This window comes from Asterias rubens, unplaced genomic scaffold (assembly GCF_902459465.1).
Source record: "Asterias rubens unplaced genomic scaffold, eAstRub1.3, whole genome shotgun sequence".
Taxonomy (NCBI): Eukaryota; Metazoa; Echinodermata; class Asteroidea; order Forcipulatida; family Asteriidae; genus Asterias; species Asterias rubens.
Window position 1 is genome coordinate 110,117 of NW_022985698.1, and position 20,140 is coordinate 130,256.

At 38.9% G+C, this 20,140-nt stretch overlaps 1 protein-coding gene across 1 annotated transcript; it reads left to right on the forward strand.

Moving 5' to 3' along the window:
- Positions 1-476: 476 nt before the first annotated feature.
- On the forward strand, positions 477-19,902 carry LOC117305740 (stress response protein NST1-like). The gene is made up of 11 exons (XM_033790614.1): positions 477-595; positions 2,527-2,627; positions 3,723-3,896; positions 5,244-5,416; positions 6,520-6,592; positions 7,198-7,336; positions 10,895-11,051; positions 11,517-11,647; positions 13,336-13,520; positions 15,036-15,152; positions 15,699-19,902. Exons 1-11 carry the CDS (start codon positions 568-570, stop codon positions 16,350-16,352), a joined length of 1,932 nt encoding a protein of 643 aa, XP_033646505.1. The 5' UTR covers positions 477-567; the 3' UTR covers positions 16,353-19,902.
- The last annotated feature ends 238 nt before the right edge of the window (positions 19,903-20,140 follow it).

The following is a 20,140-nucleotide window of genomic DNA, read 5'->3' on the forward strand; positions in this document are numbered from 1 at the left end:
TCAGTCTACAATGCTAAAACACGCATACTTTTAAGAAGAGATTGTGTAAAGTTGAGACTAAAATGTTATAAAATGCTATATACATGTACTTACCAACCAAACTTCTACCCATCCGATTCGATTGTTTAATTTTTACCCCTTCTGTAAACCCCCTTCGCGACAATGGACGACCCTGCTACCTTTAACAACACGTCACTACATAGACGCCGTTTTATGCCCAAGTGAAAATAAGGCCTCTTTGGCCCTAGCCATTAGTCAATGGTCAAACTTAAACTCTCATTTAAAGAGAGAAAATATTATTATGATCATCCATTTCTTGATACTGAATGAATTTGTTACACTGATTTTCTTTGTTGGTATAAACATTCGAAGTTGGGCTTATTTCAAATTGGGTGAAATCTAAATTTAGCGATGACCTGGTCGTGAGTCTGACGTGTGGTGGCAGCAGATAAACTGACCTTTATGTGGTTGTTTTGGGGTACGTTTTTCAGCTAGACGGGGGGTAAATAACATACTTTTCGGCCTCTTCAGAATTAACCGGCAATATTTTCTTTGGCAAGCTTAGAAATGCAGGAAGAAACCCCAATAGAAGACGGTGAGTGAATGTGATATTTGCTTTGTGGTCTGGAAGTTGTTATTTTTAATTTTAACTGTCGGTTTTCGGGTGTCAAAAAAAACCCCACACAAATCAAGTGCGGCAGTGCATGCACTGCTGTCACTGTGCTGTGGCCATGGTGGCCGGACATTCAGCGTATTTCCAGTACAATTACTGAGTATTTAGCCAGTATATAGTATATAGTCAGCACATACTGTCACAGAACACACGATCAAAACACAATAATTTTACTGTGTGCTGAATGAAGCAGCACCTTATGGTTCAGTGGGCACCTTTTTTCTTATTTAATAAAGGAGGAAATGTCTGCATGTCATGTCATGCATATTTGCAATGTCATATATAAAATATAATAATAATATTAATATTAATAGCAAGTACATTTTTTTTTAAACATCCACACGATCGAATGATACAAACTGATATAGTATATTATTATTGAATTGATTGATATGAAGCAAACAGAGAACTTTGGTTTATTATTATTGTTGTTACTTGGTCTAGTTTGTTGAATGAATGTAAGTTTGTTTTCAAACCTTTTTTGCCAGAGTGCATCTCACTGAACTGAACTCAAATCAATGGTATCAGGACACTTCGTACCTTTGCCACTTCGTACCCTGGACACTTCGTAACTTTTCAAGGTACGAAGTGACTTTTAACACTTCGTACCTTGGACACTTCGTACCTTCTTACAAGACACTTCGTACCTTCTCACGAGTCACTTCGTACCTTCTCACGAGACACTTCCTACCTTCGTACTAATTCGGAATTTCTGCATCGTTTATGATTATTTTGTGCTTTGTGATCAGAGGATTATGAAATAAAAGCAAATCAAACCAATTGTTACTATTTTGTTGGGACCAAGGAGCCATTTTGACGATTCGTGATTGTTTGACTTTAAAATATTTGTAAAAAATATTGGCGGAAGAAGTTGTCCTCGGCGGTAATTAAGCTATACAAAATATTTATTTCACATTAAAAATGACATTCACATATTCAAACAAAAATATTATTAACTTTTATCTCAACGAACATTAAATTATTGAGGATTCCACATTTTATTGAAGGTACGAAGTGACTCAGCTGATGGTCACTTGGTACCCCCCCCATGGTACGAAGTGACCAATTTGGTTACGGTACAAAGTGTCCCGAAGGTACGAAGTGTCCAGGGTACGAAGTGGCAAAGGTACGAAGTGTCCGACGTCCAAATCGATTATATAAAGCTGTTGCAGAAAGTACTGCTTGACAAATTTCTTTGCTAAATAAAGCAGAATTTAGTTGAGCCTCAGTTACAACAATGTCAACTTAATCAAGTTTTGAGTGGTAACCTGTTTCTGTCAAAAATGATAAGTATAATTTATTTTTAATATATCGTGGGGTCATATATGTTATCGACTCTCATATGTTTTCGAACCCTAGCTTTGATTCCTGTTTACCGCGAGACTGTGCGAGCTGCACCGGTGACAGAAGCTCTGTTGTTTACTCACTGTCTGTATTTTCGTCAGGCTTAATCATGCTGAGACTTAAGTTTCCTGTCGTAGGTTGCATAATATGCTCAAACATTTATAAAATGGCTGATTTTTTGTATAAATCACTAGTGCATTATTATGCACAAATTGGAGCTTCCACATTGATATACATGAGTGATGGTGTAACAGAGCTTTTCGCGAATCTTTCAGAAGAGCACTGGATTTAAGGGTGTTGGAAATTATTGGTTTTTTTTACACAATTAAAATCTTTTATACTCATGACTCAACTTCCTTATTGATTGAATGCATTTTAAAGGAGATTCAGCAATGATCACGACTTGCCTTTTTCGAACAAGCAAATCTTTTTAAAAACAGTAATAAACGTTCTCACTTTGTTTCCAGCATAATTTATTTAATTCATGTAATTATATGTTTTTGTTGTAGATGTCAAGAAAAAAGTGATGTTGCGTCCACCTAACCGACGTCGCTTTGATGATCAGCTGGAGCAAGTTCTGCTGGATATCCGCACCCGGGAAGCTGAACTGGTTGGTTTTTAACTCCATTTGGGATTTTAATAAATAATTGTTTATATTCCTTTATAGATTGTTTCTCAAACCATTTAGCCTTAAAGGATTTGGGTACCTTTTCAAAATGTCCATAGATTAACATTAAACTTTACAAGGTTTGAAGATAATGATAGTGGAAAGCTTCCCTTCAAATATTACTTACTGAGGTGCTGTAGTTTTTGAGAAATTAGTAAAACAATGTCATGAAAATTAGTTTTTAAATGCTTAAAATAATTTTTGTCTCATGAGACAAAAATTATTTTCATGACATTGTTTTACTCATTTCCCCAAAACTAAAGCACCTCAGCAAGTAATATTTTCAGGGAAGCTTTCTACTATCATTATCTTATAACTGTGTAAGTGTAGTGTAAATCTGTGGACATTGTGTTTTTTGTCCTACAAAAGTTACATACACCCTTTAACTACGTGTACCTACGTAACAAGCTTGAATTTAGGGGGAATATCCACCACAAGACCAAAGAGTGCTTGTACATTGTAGGTTATGATAATTATTATACTGGACAAGTAATTATTAAATACAAGAACTTTCTAAACAGTTTAAAACGTATGCCTTAGATATTCTCAAACCATTAAGCCTACTTTTGGAGGGTCTTGTTACAAATGTGCTATTATTTATTTCCCTCAAATCAAAACCTCCAAAAATAGAGAAGATAAACTACTATCTGGGAGGAAGGTAGGAAATTGGCTGGGACTACTATCTAATCTGCGGTAGCGTGTCATGGCCGAGCGGTTAAGAGCACTGGATTCAAGCTCTGGTGTTTGATCAGCAGAGTGTGAGTTCGAATCCCGGTCGTGACACGTGCTACGTAAAATTTGGGAGGTAGTGCTTTCTGCTGTGCCACGAGGGTTTTCCAGACTATCCGGTTTTCCTCCCTCGGGAAAAATTAAACACTTTCGATCTTGGCTGTGCTCTGGGTCAGAGGCGCCCTTGCATGCCGGCTTCTCGAACACGTTGTAGCCGCGTCCTTTGCAATTCAGTTCTTAGCTGCGAGTAAGGATGATTAGCCCCCCAAATTATTATTATATTATATTCCTTCTCATGATTATTATTAGAAATCTCTTGGAAGACCTCAAACGCAGACAGACACATCTTCAGAGCAGTTGGATCTCAGAGAAGCTTTACTAAAGGAACAGAAGGAATGCAGAGAGCAGAAGGAAGTCAATATTGCTAAGAGGAAAGCTCTAGATGAACAGTTAAAGCTCATTAATGAATCCATCACCAAACAAGTAAGTTTCTGTTTTTTTCCCCTCATATCTGCTACGCCTTGGTGACTAGTGAAATTTACAATTTGACTAGTCGCGCCTCAAATAGTCCAGATTTTTTGTTTTATTCTTGAGCTGCATTGCGGCATATTAGTTGCCGCGAGCCAATTATTAAAATTTGTACTGAAATGGTGGAAGGATTGTGTCACTGATGTATGATTGTGTTTCGTATTAAAGTAAGGTTTATGAATAACGGTAGTCACGACTCGACAAAGCTATCAATAGTCATGGCTTGGACATTAGTCGCACCTCAGCAAGTAATATTTTAAGGGAAGCTTTCTACATTCATTATTTAACACTGTGTAAGTCAATGAAAATCTGTGGACCTTTATGTTTGATGACGTGCAAAAAGTAGCCAAACACTTTTTAAGGAAAGGTATGTGACGTTTGGTAATCATTAACGGCAATGGAAACCTTTGGACAGAAGCCTTCAGCAGTGTTTGGTAGTAGAAAGCATTTTGAGAAACACTTTACCACCTCAAAATAAAGTGGTTCTGTAAAAAATATAAAAGTTTTTCTGACTCCAAAATTAGAATCATTAAAGTGTTACCATACTACTCAGATTGTGTATTCCTAGTAGGGTTTATTCTTCCTGCGGTGATACATTCGCTCCAGATTTCTAAAAAACGCGATTTGATATAAACATTTTCGGATGTTAGTTTTATTGTGTTTTTCTACATTTAGGCCTATGTAGAATTAGAAAATTGCCAAAAATAGTAAATGCCTGACGTTTTGACCCTAGCAGAGGCTAAAGAGAAAGACTCTGCTAGGGTCGAATCGCAGGCCATTAACTATTTTTTGCACTTATACCATCGGTCCTTTTGGTTGGTACACAATGTAAGTTGTTTGCAACAGCTAATTTTACTTTGTCGTTTAAACAATTTAAAGACACAGGACACCTTTAGTAATTGTCAAAGACTAGTCTTCTCACTTGGTGTATATCAACATATATGCACAAAATAACAAACCTGTGAAAATTTGAATTCAGTTGGTCATCGAAGTTGGGACATAATATTGGAAGAAAAAAAGCCTTGTTGCACAAGCTGTGTGCTTTCAGATGCTTGAATTCAGGACCTCAGATGAGGTCTCAAAATCATTTCAAATAATATTTGAGTGAGAAATTACTTCTTTCTCAACCTTTGTTACTTCAGAGGGAGCCGTTTCTCACAATGTCTTTTACTATCGACAGCTCTCCATTGCTTGTTACCAAGTACGTTTTTATGCTAACAAATATTTTGAGTAACTACCAATAGTGTACAGTACCTTTAACGGCGCCAAACGCCTTTATTATTCTTTTATTTTGCCTTGCAGAGTGATTCGCTATCCAAACTAGAAGCTGGTCTTGCTTATAAGACAGAAGCAGCAGTAGATGATGCAATACAGAAACTCCAATACCAACTTCGAACAAGACACTTTAAACTCAGCGAAGAGAATCGCATCGTCAAGGAAATCGACACCTACAGACGATCTAAGAAGAAAGTCAAGTAAGTTCAAAAAGGATACTTACTCACAATAATTGTTAATATAACAACTTACTTGGTAACAAGTAATGGAGAGCTGTTGATAGAATAAAACATTGTGAGAACTGGCCCCCTCTGAAGTACTGTACACGTTCATGTAGTTTTTGAGGAAGTGGTCATTTCTCACTCAAATACTTCATCATCATTTGGCATAGACTTGCGCCCGTGGCTGCCTTGGCCTCACATTGTAATTGCGGCCATTGGAGTTGCCGCCATCACCTGGTGTCTTTCAATCACTGCTCTTCTCAGATCTTCAACCTTTCTTCCACTCCACTTTGTGACGTTGTCTATCCAGCGCAGCTTAGGGCGGCCTCTGCCTCGAATTGTACCTGTAGGCAGACCATCTATAGCTGCGCTGGGTAGGCCTCCCTGTCTCATCACATGAGCGCACCATTTCCCCTTCCGCTCTAAGACCTCATCACTCGTGAGACACCACCGGCCACCGATCAGTTCAGCCAGCCTTTCATTTGTGATGAAGTCTGACCACTTTATGCCCAACAGGGTTCGCCAAATGTGCTTGATGTCAGCATGTAACAACATGCAGTCAAATAAAGCGCTGATTATTTGCTTATGATAAGGAAAGTCATAAAATTGAACCTTATTTTTCACTGCACTTCTAACTGTCTAAACCAGTTCTAAAACTAAATCTTAAGGCATCGGAAAGCACACAAAATTGCACACATATTCTCGTGCAACTTTGATGACCAATTGAGTCGAAATTTTCACAGATTTGTTATTTTTAATGCATAATATGATGGCATACACCAAGTGAGAATACTGGTCTTTGGCAATTGCATAAGGTGTTCTGTGCCTTTAAGGGGAACACTATTTTTATCTTGATTTTAATGTTTAATTTGTTTTAAATTTAATTTTGATGTTTTTACACTTCTAGATTGTTTGTAGTTGTGTATTAATAAAACAATTAGGCCCCAACATCAAGGTTGTAATATGTAACTACCATGACTACACTTCTGCTGTTGACAATGTGCCAAATAAAATTCTTTGTCCCTGATGTAAATTTAACATCTTTCAAAACGATATTAATTTATAATTTGTTTATTTTTCAGAGAATATCTTCAACAAAAGGAGCAAATTAAGATTCAGAGAGATCAGAAGAAGTGTCTGAAAGATGAAAGAGATGTAAGCATAACATAATTTCCCGTCTACTTATATTTTAAAGGCGGTTCCTTTTATTTCATCTGCAATAAGCGTCTGACCTTCAACCTATCTTGAGTTAGGACGAGTAACTTGTAACTCGTCCTAATTTGTCCTAACTCGTTTAATAGTTAATTCTTTTTTTTTTATACCCATTATACACTGATGTGTGTTAGCACTGTATATCAGTCTTTTCCCGAGTTTTGTGAAAAAAATCACAGGCATACTCGGGTGGAATGCAAACCCACAACCTTTGCTAATAGAGCAAATGTCTTACCCACTATACCACCGAGATGACATGGTAGCTAGAGGCGGTTCGAACCCTATGTTTTAGAAGTGAGTATTGCAGCAATTTAATAGATGTTAAATTTTTATTGGGACTAAAGAACATTTCACCCCACAAACAGTTCTCCAACTGTTTATAGTCCATTCATTTTGGTTTTTATACCCATATTCACCGATGTGTGTTAGCACTGTATACTCAGTACTTTCTCAAGTTCTGTGGAAAATAAAATCAGTCATATTACTTGGTCGGGATTCGAACCCACAACCTTCTAGTGTTTAATCGAACCCCTCTTTCTCCCCTTCAGAAATATTTCCGCCAGGTTTCGCTGTCAAAATCCAAGGAAGATGAAGTGAAGCAGAAACTGATGACGTTTAAGAGCAAGACGGACGAAGCTTGGAGTCGTTACAGGGAAGCGGGACCAGAGAGGGAAACTCTGAAGAAAGGTCAGTGACCCCAAAAATGAATTTCATTTGTTTTATTCCTTCCATGATCTGGGCCAAATGTCATAGAGCTGCTTAAAGACACTGGGCACTATTGGTACTACCAGTCTTCTAATTGGTGTATCTCAACATATGCATTAAATAAACCTGTGAACATTTTGACTTAATTGCTCGTCGAAGTTGCGAGAGAATAATGGAAGAAAAAACACCCTTGTCCCTTAAGTTGTGTGCTTTCGGATGCCTTGAGTTCGAGACCTCAGCTGAGGTCTCTAATCAATTCAAACATTTTAGTGAGAAATCACGTCTTTCTCAAAAACTCTCATACTTCAGAGGGAGCCGTTTCTCACAATGTTTTATACTATCAACAGCTTACCATTGCTTGTTATCAAGTAAGGTTTTATGCTAACAATTATTGAGTAATAATCAATAGTTTCCAGAGCCTTTAAACCTCGCTCCTTCATGTGGGCCATAGCAAGGAAAAACGATACACTAGCCAGCCAGTTTGTGCACTATATCATGGGTGCTTTCTTGGTTGCGCAAACATTTTATGATATAAAGTGCAAGTATTGTTTGAAGCTTTGCATGGTGTGGAGAAATAAAAAGATAATATAAATAACTAGTAAACTTGCTGGTACAACCATGTGTAAATTTCTTAGGGTGAGTGTTGGCTCTGAAAAGAGCCGGTTGGGTCTTGACGTTTCGAACAGTATACTCTGCTCGTCTTTAGGAGACTGCTGGCGGTGTTGGAGCTTAAGTAGCACCATGGTCGGCCTTCATGGATGATGCTGATCCCAATGCATCGTGGGAAGGCTTTCTGGATATCCTGCATGCTGCCATTCGTGACAGCATACCAACTAAACAGCGCTGTCGTAATAAAGCCTCTCCATGGATAACCCATGAACTGAAAAAGCTGATTCACCTCAAGCACAAACTGTTCTCAAAAGCCAAACACTCCGGCTCCAGTTTGGCATGGCTCCATTACAAACAAATACGCAATAAAGTGAAATATTCAACAAAATCAGCCTACTGGAAGTATGTCAACGGTCTTTTTGCAAAAAAAGACAACAAGCGCAGCTTTTGGTGTTTTGTCAGAGACCAGCGAAAATCTAAATGTCCACCAACCTTTCAGCATGCTGACCAACTTCTTCACAAGCCTAGTGCCATCGCTCAGGCATTCAACGAATTTTTTACTTCAGTTCATTCTCCTCCAGGATCTTGCCCATCAATGCCTCCATCCTGTACCTTACCGATTCCTGAACTACCGCCAATTCAAATTGAACTCGGATGGCTGACAAAGTCGCTGCAAAATCTCAACCCTCTCAAGGCACCTGGGCCTGATGGGATTTCACCAACAGTTTTGCGTTCAACTGCCTCCTCAATCGCCCCACCGCTATTACGTGTGATGAATTTGTCGCTCTTACACGGCTCCCTACCCTTGGACTGGAAATTATCTAATATCACCCCTGTGTTTAAATCTGCCAACCGAACCGACATCAAAAACTATCGTCCAATTGCTTTAACCTCCATTGTCTGCAAAATCCTTGAAAGAGCAGTCGCTAACAATATCAATGAACATATTTCTTCAAACTGTCTTGGTAATGATGAACAACATGGATTTACAGCACATAAATCCTGCGTCACCCAGCTCACAAATGCTATTTATGACTGGGCTACAATCATGGACAAACCCCGTCCACCTCGCATAGACATTGCTTTCCTGGACTTTAGCAAGGCATTTGATGTTATGCCTCATCACACAATCCTCAATAAACTGGCAGAGAACTTTAACATCCGTGGTCAAACTTGGTATTGGCTGAAAGCATTTTTGACTGGCCGGTTCCAGCGGGTTATGTACCAGGGAGCTTTATCGTCCATGTCTCCGGTTACATCTGGAGTCCCTCAGGGAAGTGTCCTCGGTCCCCTCCTGTTTAACTTATTCATCAGTGACATCTCCCATTCCCTCAATTCCAAGTGTTTGCTCTTTGCTCATGACACCCTCATCTATAGACCTATCCAATCCCCTGCAGATGAACTTTCCTTGCAAGCTGACCTTGATGCCATCGATTTGTGGAGTGTGGCCAATGGGATGAAAATAAACACCAATAAGTCTATGATTATGCATATGACCAGATCTACAAAAACACTAGCCCTTCCAGAGTACTCTATTCATGGATCCTCCCTCAAAATAACTGCCACCTACAAATACCTTGGAGTCGTGATCAATCATAACCTCACTTGGTCTGACCATGTCAACAGTGTTGTCTCCAAGGCAAATAGGACTCTAGGTTTCATCTGGCATACGGCAGGTGGAACATCCCCAACTGCATTAATGTCCCTTTACAGATCCCTTGTATTACCTATTCTTGAGTATGGGCTGCCTGCATGGTGCCCATATACTACAACACTTTCAGCAAAACTTGAACGTGTCCAAAGGAGAGCTACGAGGATGTTCCTTAGGCAACAACGAGGTGCAATGTCATACGAGGACAGACTCAAAACTCTAAACTGGCAAACGCTTGAATCCAGACGACAAAGACTCATTGTGCAATTCACCACTTGTTGTTTATTTGGTTTAATTAATTGTCCCATCATCAACTTGAATACCTCTGTCAATACCCGGCACACCGATACACTTGTATTCAACCATTTGTATGCTAGAACCCTCAGCCTAAAAAACACTTCAGTTCATTCTTTCCCTCGTGTTTGGAGCGGTCTGCCAACAAATATCTGCAACTCCCTCACCCTTGATTCATACAATTGTTTTAAAAGATACCTGTGTCAGCACTTCCAGAACCTGTAGAGTTTTTCCAAATTGTTTTTAATTTATCTGTTGATAAAGATTGGCCCTTTTCTTAATTTCTATATTTTTATTTCCTCATTTGTTCATTGTTTTTAGGTCAGCTTTTTTAAATTCAAATGTGCACTTCCAAATAATCTTGCTACAATGTACATATAAATAGGTTTTTCTTAACATATACATATTTATTTTGTTCTTAATATTTATTATATTTTCCAAAGTTTATCTTTACTGTTTTTAAATGTTTGTTAAAGATTCTATTCCTATTTTAAGATTGGATTGATAGGCTCTCGAGTCACAGTGGTTAGGTTCACTTTTATTAATCCTGGCCATCTTAGAATGGGCTTGTCCTGTCTGTTTTTATAATTGTCTTGCTTGATTGCCAGTGCTCTGTCTCACTCAATCATTGGTTTACAATTGTTCTAGATGTCATAAGTTTACATTCATTGTTTCTTATACTGTTATATTTCTTTATTTATATTTCAATATTGTATCTTGTACTGTTTGTTGAAATCTTGGCCGAATAAATAATAATAATAATAATAATAATAATAAGCATTTGAGCGGGAAGGATCGAGGCTGTTCTTGGGCGGTGATGCGTGATGGTTGATTGCTGGCTCCCTGACTCTGCGTTGGTTATCTTAACAAGTGCGCTGGGTATCTTAACATTGTAATGCCTGTGAGCATTAAACACTTTATAGATGGTGAAAAGAGTAAGGATTTAAAAATGTTGCTAAAATTGTCTGTCTCCGTTTGTTGAACAGAAATTGGTGAGCTGCACGAACGTCGTCGTCAGCTAACGGTAGAGTTCAGGCTGCAAAACAGTAAATATCACACACAGCAGAAACAGCAACGAGCTCATAGCTTCCAACGCAAGGAGGAAGAGAAGAGGGCCGTTGAGGAAGCTCGGCAGAGAGAATGGTAAGTTTCTAACTTCTAGATTGATTGATTGATTGATCGATTGAATTTATTTGGATATAAATACAGCAAGAACATGCCAAAAATACATACACAACAACAGGAGGAAAGACAATGAAATAAGATGAACCAAAATAGAACACAAGACAGAAATATTCCACAAAATTATTTTTTAAATCATTACTTATAACCAATCTGTTTTGTCAATCTGCTTGTGGAGGGCTGGCGCCTAGAAACTTAATAATAATAATAATAATAAAAATGAAAAGTATAAAGGGCCAAATCGCCATAATGGCCTCAAAGCGCTGAATACAAAGATTAAAAAGGAATTACCAAATTAAAACATTACAATTTAACAAGGCAATTACAAAAATATGTTCTAGGCAGTTTTACAAATCTGGCCAGTGAAAATGGCATATTTAGCACTCTTGAAATGTTGTAATTGTTTTTTTTTTGTGTATAATACAGGGCTGTGTACGAGGCTTCCAGGGAGCCTTATGAAGATGAGAGACAACTCTGCTCAACTCTAATCAAATACCTCCATCGATACCTCACTCCAGATCATGAATTACCTTTAGGTGCATCAGCTCTATCACCAGGTAAGATTGCCTCACAGTCCAATACCTCCTATAGGTACTGCAGCCTAATCACAAGGTTAAATCAGCCTCACATGTACCTCCAAGGTGTACATACGGCAATATCAGCCTCAAATACCTCCAGAGAAACCTCACTCCAGATCATGAATTACCCTTAGGTGCATCAGCTCTATCACCAGGTAAGATTGCCTCACAATCTAATACCTCCTATAGGTACTTGAGCATAATCACAAGGTTAAATCAGCCTCACATGTACCTCCAAGGTGTACCTCAAATACCTCCAACGATACCTCACTCCAGATTATGAATAACCACAGTCTGAGACCTCTTATAGAAATGCCTCTAGCTACTGGGCAATCTCGGTGGTCTAGTTGGAAGACACTGCTCGAAAATTGCAAAGGTCATGGGCTTGAATCTTTCACAAAGCAGGCCTGGAATTACATGGCGGCCACGACGGCCATGGCGGTCAATGCCGTTCCAACTGGCCGTGGTGCCCCTCGAAAAAATACCCTTTTCTCGGCCAAAAGTGATGTGCCCTTTCTGCCCGTTGGCTGTCGTGCCCTTTTTTAGCCTAAGTTAAATGTTTTATTAATTGAGACAAATATTTGTTAATGGCTGACTACTTACAGCCGACAATAATTATTAAGTAAACTCTATTCAGCAGTCGTGGTTATTCAACAATCTATTTTTGCCCTCACACGCAAGAGCAGTAGGCTACCGCTGGCTGTGCCACTATTGCTGGCAATTTTTTACACACGAATACAAGGGAAAATCATTGTATTTTTTTGCTCTTTTTGTGATGAGGGTGTCTTTCTCAACGATTAACACAATTTCCATGACAGGACAGCATGACTGTAAGGCTGTAGAAGAACACTAACCCTAAATGTTTACTACTAAAAGTAAATTTAACCCTGAATACTTAGCAGATAGTACGTGAGTAAAGTGCGATAGACGCAGAAACAAGGTTTTCCAACAAACTTTTAGTCTTCACTTTCGATTTAGTTTCAAATTATTTCATGAGAAAATTCTCCATAATTTGGTCAAATTGTCCTGCAAAGGAAAGTGTGGAAATCATTGAGGAAGATACTTAATTCTCACAAAAGGCTAAAAAGATGACAATGTTGCCATGCCCACATGTACAAAACATTGCGCTGCTGGGACCCAGGAAGGGCGGCGCAGCCACAGGCAGCGTGCAGCACTTGACCTTGGAATGGTCTATAAATGGGTAAAACCAAAATGAATATACTAACGTAGTCCTTTGTTGAGTTATTCATAGGGCAATCTAGCCCTTGCAAGCAAGAGCTGTATGCTGTCGCTGGCAGCGTGCAGCAGCACTTGGGCACCTGGAACAGTCCATATGGGTAAAACCAAAATGATACTAACGTAGTTCTTTGTTGAGTTATTCATAGGGCAATCTACAAATGATCTAGCCCTTGCAAGCAAGAGCTGTATGCTGTCGCTGGCAGCGTGCAGCAGCACTTGCGCACCTGGAACAGTCTATATGGGTAAAACCAAAATGATTATACTAACGTAGTCCTTTGTTGTATTATTGATAGGGCAATCTAACCCTTGCAAGCAAGAGCTGTAGGCAGCGTGCAGCAGCACTTGCGCACCTGGAACAGTCTAAATGGCTAAAACCAAAATGAATATACTAACGTAGTCCTTTGTCATGTTTGTTGTATTATTGATAGGGCAATCTCCAGCCTCCTCTGTATCAACACCAACTGGATGCAGAGATGACATGATGACATCGGATGGAGTAGAGTTTGTCATCCTGAAGAAGAAGACCAACGATAGCGATGATGTATTCTTACCAACAACATCTGCCAAGAAGAAACGTGCCATTAGGAAGCACAATCGCAAATCATCATGGCTGGTAAGTTTAACCCTTTTTTTTTTTTTATGCAAGTTGTCTGACACGTAAGGCCTGAAGGCCACTTCAAGGTGTGGGCTACAATCTACTTTTCCAGGGGCCGTTGTCACCTACTTCTAGGGCTGAAACAGGATTAGGTACTCCCTTTTACTGTCCATTCGGATGTAGGCTTCAATATCATCCATCAGAAGCCTGGCTGGTAGAGCAGAAACACTACATGTACCTCCCCATCTTGACGAAGTAATCATGGTTAAGTGTCTTGCTTAAGGACATGAAGGTCATGACCGAGACTCGAACCCACACTCAGCTGACCAAACAAAATCCGCTAGGCCATGACATGCCACAAAACCTTTATCCTCTCGAGCGCGTGATCTACTCTGGGCCCAATTTTATAAAGCCTGTAAGGATACAAACTTGCTAAGCACAGAAAAATCTGCTTATTAAAAACTGATTACTAGCCAAAATTTCTAAAGTTAACATGGTTGCCCCACTAATGTATTGCTTTGCAAAGAAATTTCTGCTTAAAAGCTTTATGAACAAAAAAAATCTTACAAAAAACTGGTTACCAGCCAAATTCTGTAAAGTTGACATTGTTGCAACAGGTGCCCAACTCAATTTTTGCTTAGCAAAGAAATTTGCTTATTTTGTTCTTAGTAGCTTGATGAGATTGGGCACAGATCCATTATATATTTTTTATTTCAAATAACGTCCACAGCACAAGCGCCTTAAATGGATGGAGATGCAGGACTTGCAACTACAAAGTTGTGGGTTTGAATCCTGTCATGCTAACCGCTAATTTTACAATGACTTAAATTAAAGTATCTCGTCTAGATACTGAATCACAATTGATTGATTTGTACAATTCATATTCGATACACCAATGTTTGTATTGACAGAGATTGGCTGTTGCAGCTTGGTGTGTACATCCTAGGCAGGATTACTTCAGTCTGATTTCTATTTTTGTTTTCCCCTTGTAAAAAAAAAAACAGAAAAGTTGTGAGTGATAAACCTGAAAAATTTACACCAGATGTACATGTATGTAGGTCAGCCCTTGCACTTTAACAAATGTGACCACTTTTTTCCCAAGGACTAAATATCATGCCTGATATATCCATATAGCGGCACCAAGGCCAAGACCCGGGGCAACGGAGACCATAGCCTCTGTATATTTCAAGGCCTGATATTGTAATGTAGATCATCTATAAAAAACAATGTGCCTCCACAAACTTCCCTACTATTTTATTCTGTTTCTGTCTTTTATCTATGCATACAATGTAGTTATATAATTTGTGGAAATGTATGAGTGGAAAAAAATTTGAATTTAATTGTTCATTGAATTGAATTGAATCAAACATGCATGTAGTTTGGTTTAGAAGCACTTTGACCCTTTTGGGGTTTTTTTTCGTGATCGAGTTACTGGCATTGATGTACAGTAACTCATGAATTACACTTGTTCATGCTGCTTTTTAGATTGTAACACTTGTGTTATTTAAATTGTAACACTTGTTTGCATTTCAGAGCAAACCAATTCGACACACAGCGCCGATATTCAGTCAGTTTGATACCCTTGGTCTTCAAGCTCCATCTACCATTGGGGAAGTCCCATCTTGCATCTCTCAACTTACTGTCAAAAAGGTATGTATTTAAACAAAAAAACGGCACTTCAGGGCTTGGATTGTACACTGGACCACTGGCATGATGCCCTTTTCTTGAAGCGATGTGGTACACATGGTTGGCTTGTGCGTAAAGCGCTCGCCTCTCACCAAGGTGACCCTGGTTTGATACCCGGCTAGGGCCATATATGAATTGAGTTGTGCGTTGCTTCTCTGCTGTGCCTCGAGGGTTTTCCAGACCATCCGGTTTTCCTCACCCAGGAAAAATCAAGCACTTTGGATCTCTGGCTGTGCTGCGTGGTTTTATTGGGTTGATGTGGATGGCTGCCAAAGGCGCCCTTGCATGCCTGCTTCTCGAACACGTTGTAGCCGGACATTGTGTTTTCTGTCCTACAAAAAGTACCTTGCCCCTTTAAGCATAAAATATTGCTTAGCAGGATGCTAGTCTCACAAATTGTACATGGGATTCTGAGTGTTTCCTTCACGAAGTTCCAGGCCTGAGGTTTGCAGTTTTGATAATGAAATATTATGACTGTATTTTTTTTATTTTTTATTTTTTTTTTCTCAGATTGAGTATGACGAGATTGTGAAGATTAATTCCAGCATCCCGAGCATCATCCCATTAGGAGAAAGCTCTTATTCCTTATCAATTCAAACTCATCAAGAAACTCATACCACAACCAGTGCCTTGGATCAAATCATATCCTCCGTGACAGAACTAAGTGTATCACAAAGCGATAAGAAACTTAATCATACCGTAACGAAAGCCACAAACGCTCTGCCACGTATAGACATTGAAAGCGCCCAAGCTCATAGTATTCAACGCCAGACCAACAGCACCCCTGGGCTTGAGTCCGCTCCAGAAACCCCTAATAGTAGCTGTAGTATCGCAAAGAGCAACGACGGCGACCAGGATTTGAAGGATGTTGAATCAATTGACTCTGGTATCGGGATAAACCGCTTGAAAAGCACTTCGTCAGTTCCTACATCCGCGTCTCCGAATACCGACATCAAATGCAGAGAGGAGAACACAACCATTGGCAGAACCGATGAAACTGGTCAAGAACCATTGACTTCTACTGGTCGGGATGCATTACTTCAAGCACAAGAGACCCTACCTTACATTCATCTAGATAGTATTTTGTTGGATCGGGGAGGACAGTTTGGAAACGACGCGGAGATGAGCAATGATGATCTAATAGAGAGTCAGGAATCTTTATGAAGGTAAACTGTTTAAATCAATTAAAAAAGAATAATATTGCACAAGGCATCTCTACCAACTAAAACACAGCATTTTAGAACTGGGGCATTGAAGTTATAATTGTGAATATATTTTGAACTGTTTTTAATTGTTGATTATGCAGTCGGTATACTCTACATTACTCTAGTTTTTATCTTGTTTTTGATGTGATGTCATGTTATTAACATGCATGGTACATGTATGTGCGTATACTATTTATTACAAATATGTAATTTTGTGAAATATACGAAATTGTTTTGAGTTTATACTAAAACAAATATTATTGTTCAATAGTGTAAAGATAGGGTCATACTTTGGTATGAAAGGACATGTGAAATGTTTTATCAGAAAGCCTACTTGTTATTTTGAGAAAGCATTAGAACTGCTGATTTTTTTTCTGAAGTGCCTCGGTTGAAACACAATAAAAGTATCTCAACAAAATTGAACTTCCAAAGATTGCCTGCAGGTGACTTTTGGAAATTTCTTTTGTTTCAATTTGAATACTGCCCTCAATACAGCCAGAGATGCAGTTGACCCTCCTGGCTAAAGGTGGATGGATTTGAGTTATACGGCGTTCTTAATTCAACGTTTTCTGGGTTGTTTTCCTCTTCAATACGAAGACACAGTATTCAACTGAAACTTTCACAAGTGACTTTCATTGGATCTTTCTTGATAATAAGCCATTTGCCAGTTGGATTTGAACAATGCCTGGTACAATGACTTGTGTAGTCACAACGTACCGCTAATATTTGAATTCCACAGACTGTAGAGACAGTTGGCCAGGTCTGGAATTTAATCTTTAGAGGGCAAGGCCATTTTCTTTTTTAAAAGGGCACTTCCATTGGAAAATCTTAAAAGTCTTTGGGAAACTTTTGAAGGGGCACCAAGGTCGAGACAAGGGCAATGGAGGCCTTCGTTAAATTTAAGACCTGGGTTGCTAACCGATGTCAAATGGTTCAGGGCAAGCTTTTGCATAGCAACCTCCATATATGAGCAAACCCTGGTAATTGTACCATTGTGCTATAGGCCTACACCATGTATGATGTCTATCCATTTAGAATTGTGTGCAGTGTTCACCAATTTCAATTAAAGTGTGAACTTTAAGCAGGTCATTGTACATGTAGCCTACCAGACAGTACACAAATCTAGTACGCAAATGGCTTATTGTGCTGCTAAATCAACATTATGTTGACCAAAACCAAATGATGACCCTACCTTTAAATTGTAGGGGTTTTAAAGCTACATGTATGAGTGGTCTGACAGACACACACACATTGACACATGGGACATTATTACTCAGGTTTACATGTATGTTTAAGAGTGTAAACCTCATTGTCCATTGCAAGCCTGGAATTTCATTTTTGAGAGGGCAAGTCCATTTTCATTTTTTCATTGGAAAATCTTATGGTCTACATGTATGGGGAAATTCAAAAGGGACACCAAGGCCAATACCAGAGGCAACAAAGGCCATGGCCTCCTTGGAATTACATGCCTGCATTGCACTGATCAGCATCAACATCAAGATCATGAAGTTACATTACATCAACAAGGAGCATTGAAGGACTGGCAGTCGACGTGTTCTACAAGCCTAGAAGATGTCAGATGTCCAGGCTACCTACACACCCGTACTTCCCCCTGGACAGATTTGGTCACATCTTCATGTTAACCCTTGCTACTATTGGTGCCATCTTCCAGTGAGCTGACCAACCGTTTGAAACCATTCAACTACAGGGATTGTGCATGGTGGCCATCTGTGAACTGTGCTCAATTTCATAGAGCACACCTAATACATTGTATTCACCCTACAAGTTCTGTGTACACCACCTCCACTTTGGAAATGGTGTGTTCTTTCTACTTTGTATTCATTGCTGTATGGCTTGTAGTATAGGACTCTTCCATTGTTATGCAGGGATCTCTTAGAAATGGTTCAGCAATGACTTAACCTGTTAAGCTGTTGAGCAGAAAATTGTGCTAAGCAAGATTGTTTTTGCTTAGCAAATTGTGTGTGTGAGTGCTTATGAGCATAATGAGATTTTGGCCCAGGTCATATTGCATGCAAAGAGACTCTTCTCATGAGATCTAGGCCCAATTTCATCGCTCTGCTTACCACTGAATTCTGCGCTTATGTTCACTATTCTCAGCTTACTGTGCAAGCGCCAGATTTCTGCGCTAGCTGTGTAAGCGAAGAAAGACTAGTAATAACGAATATGTACGAGCACAAGCAAAAATTCCCTGCTTACCTGTGAAATGCCACTTGACATAAGCGCAGAATTCCCTGCTTCCGTAAGCCCAGACTTGTGCTTAAAATGGTCAGCAGAGCCATGTAATTGGGCCCTGCCTGTAAATTGCACATCCCATGTACACACTGACACCACTGGTTGGCAAATATTGCAGGAATATTGCACCTTTTTGTATGGGACTGATGGCGGTTTCGATGCAGTGTGTGTCTTTATAATTCTATTAAACCCTTTTTTGACAAATGATGGACAATATTGGTTTGCACATTATGGTTTGGGTTTATACAGACAAATTTACCCAAGACCAAATAGTGTCATAGTATTGTGTCCCCCATCTAATAATGGCTTACGGCATTTTGCCCACCACCAATGGGAGACTTTTGGGACGCTTGGTGGCAGCAGACTTACCAGGTAAAATCCATTGTTCTCTGTAATGTGTGCATGCTCGGAACTACTTAGGCGATGGAAATTGATCTAGTAAGTCTGCTGTCACCTAGTGTTCAAAAGTCTCCCATTGTGTCTGTATGCTTTATTGAGTGTAAATTTTCATTGGAAGAGTTAATCAAAAGTTTGCAATCTCATATATAGATTTATTAGAAGTGACAGCTTGTTGATGTTCATTTTTGGTCAGTGATCTGTAAATTTTTGTGTAAGAGAAATTGATTCATATAACTTCTTCAAACATTCTTATTTAAATGTAGAAAGTCAATAATCTTATTAGTGTACAGTAGTAAAAACCTTCATTTTTAATTGAAAATTGAATTATATTTGATAATCTTAATGAGTGATATTTTTTAGAGACAGTTAAGCTTTTTATTTGAATTGATTGGTGTACATGAAATGGAAGGTGACAAGGTGTTGACTTAATACTGACTATAGTTTGTTTTTCTATTTGGAGGGGATTGGGGTGAAACAAATCATTAATCCACTTTAGCTAGAATAAGTGTGTAATCAGCCGTCGATTTCACCAAACTTTTCCTAATTGGGATTAATCTTAGAACTTAGCACAGTTAAGTTCCGTATCCATGACGTCAGGATGCATTGAACCCATCCTAAGTTAGGAGAAGTTTTAACACGAAAAAGAATTCATCCTAGCGTTTCGTTAATTGTCTGCTGGCCTGAAACTTCACATAGGCAGAGGAGGCAACTCACTACACATGACACGGCTTTGTTTTTAATGAACCACTCAGAATTTCAGATCAAACATTTTAGGATAAAAGGTACAACTTTGTGAAAATTTTGTTCAGCATTATCAAAAATATTGTTTCACAAAGTCACAATCGTTAAAACAAATAGTTAATGTACAGGTGTACAGGACTGGAATTTCATCTTTTAATTGAGAGTTGAAATATTTTAACAATATTTTCTGAGTGAAATTGGGCCCTGATATTGACTGCATTTTACCCACTAATTCCCTAGATACTTCTGTAAAAACATGGTGCCAGGAAACACTCAGTTTCAATAGAAGCATCTGGGATTATAGAGAGGCTGTTCTTAACATGAGTGGAACATGGGGCCATTGTGAGTGTCTAA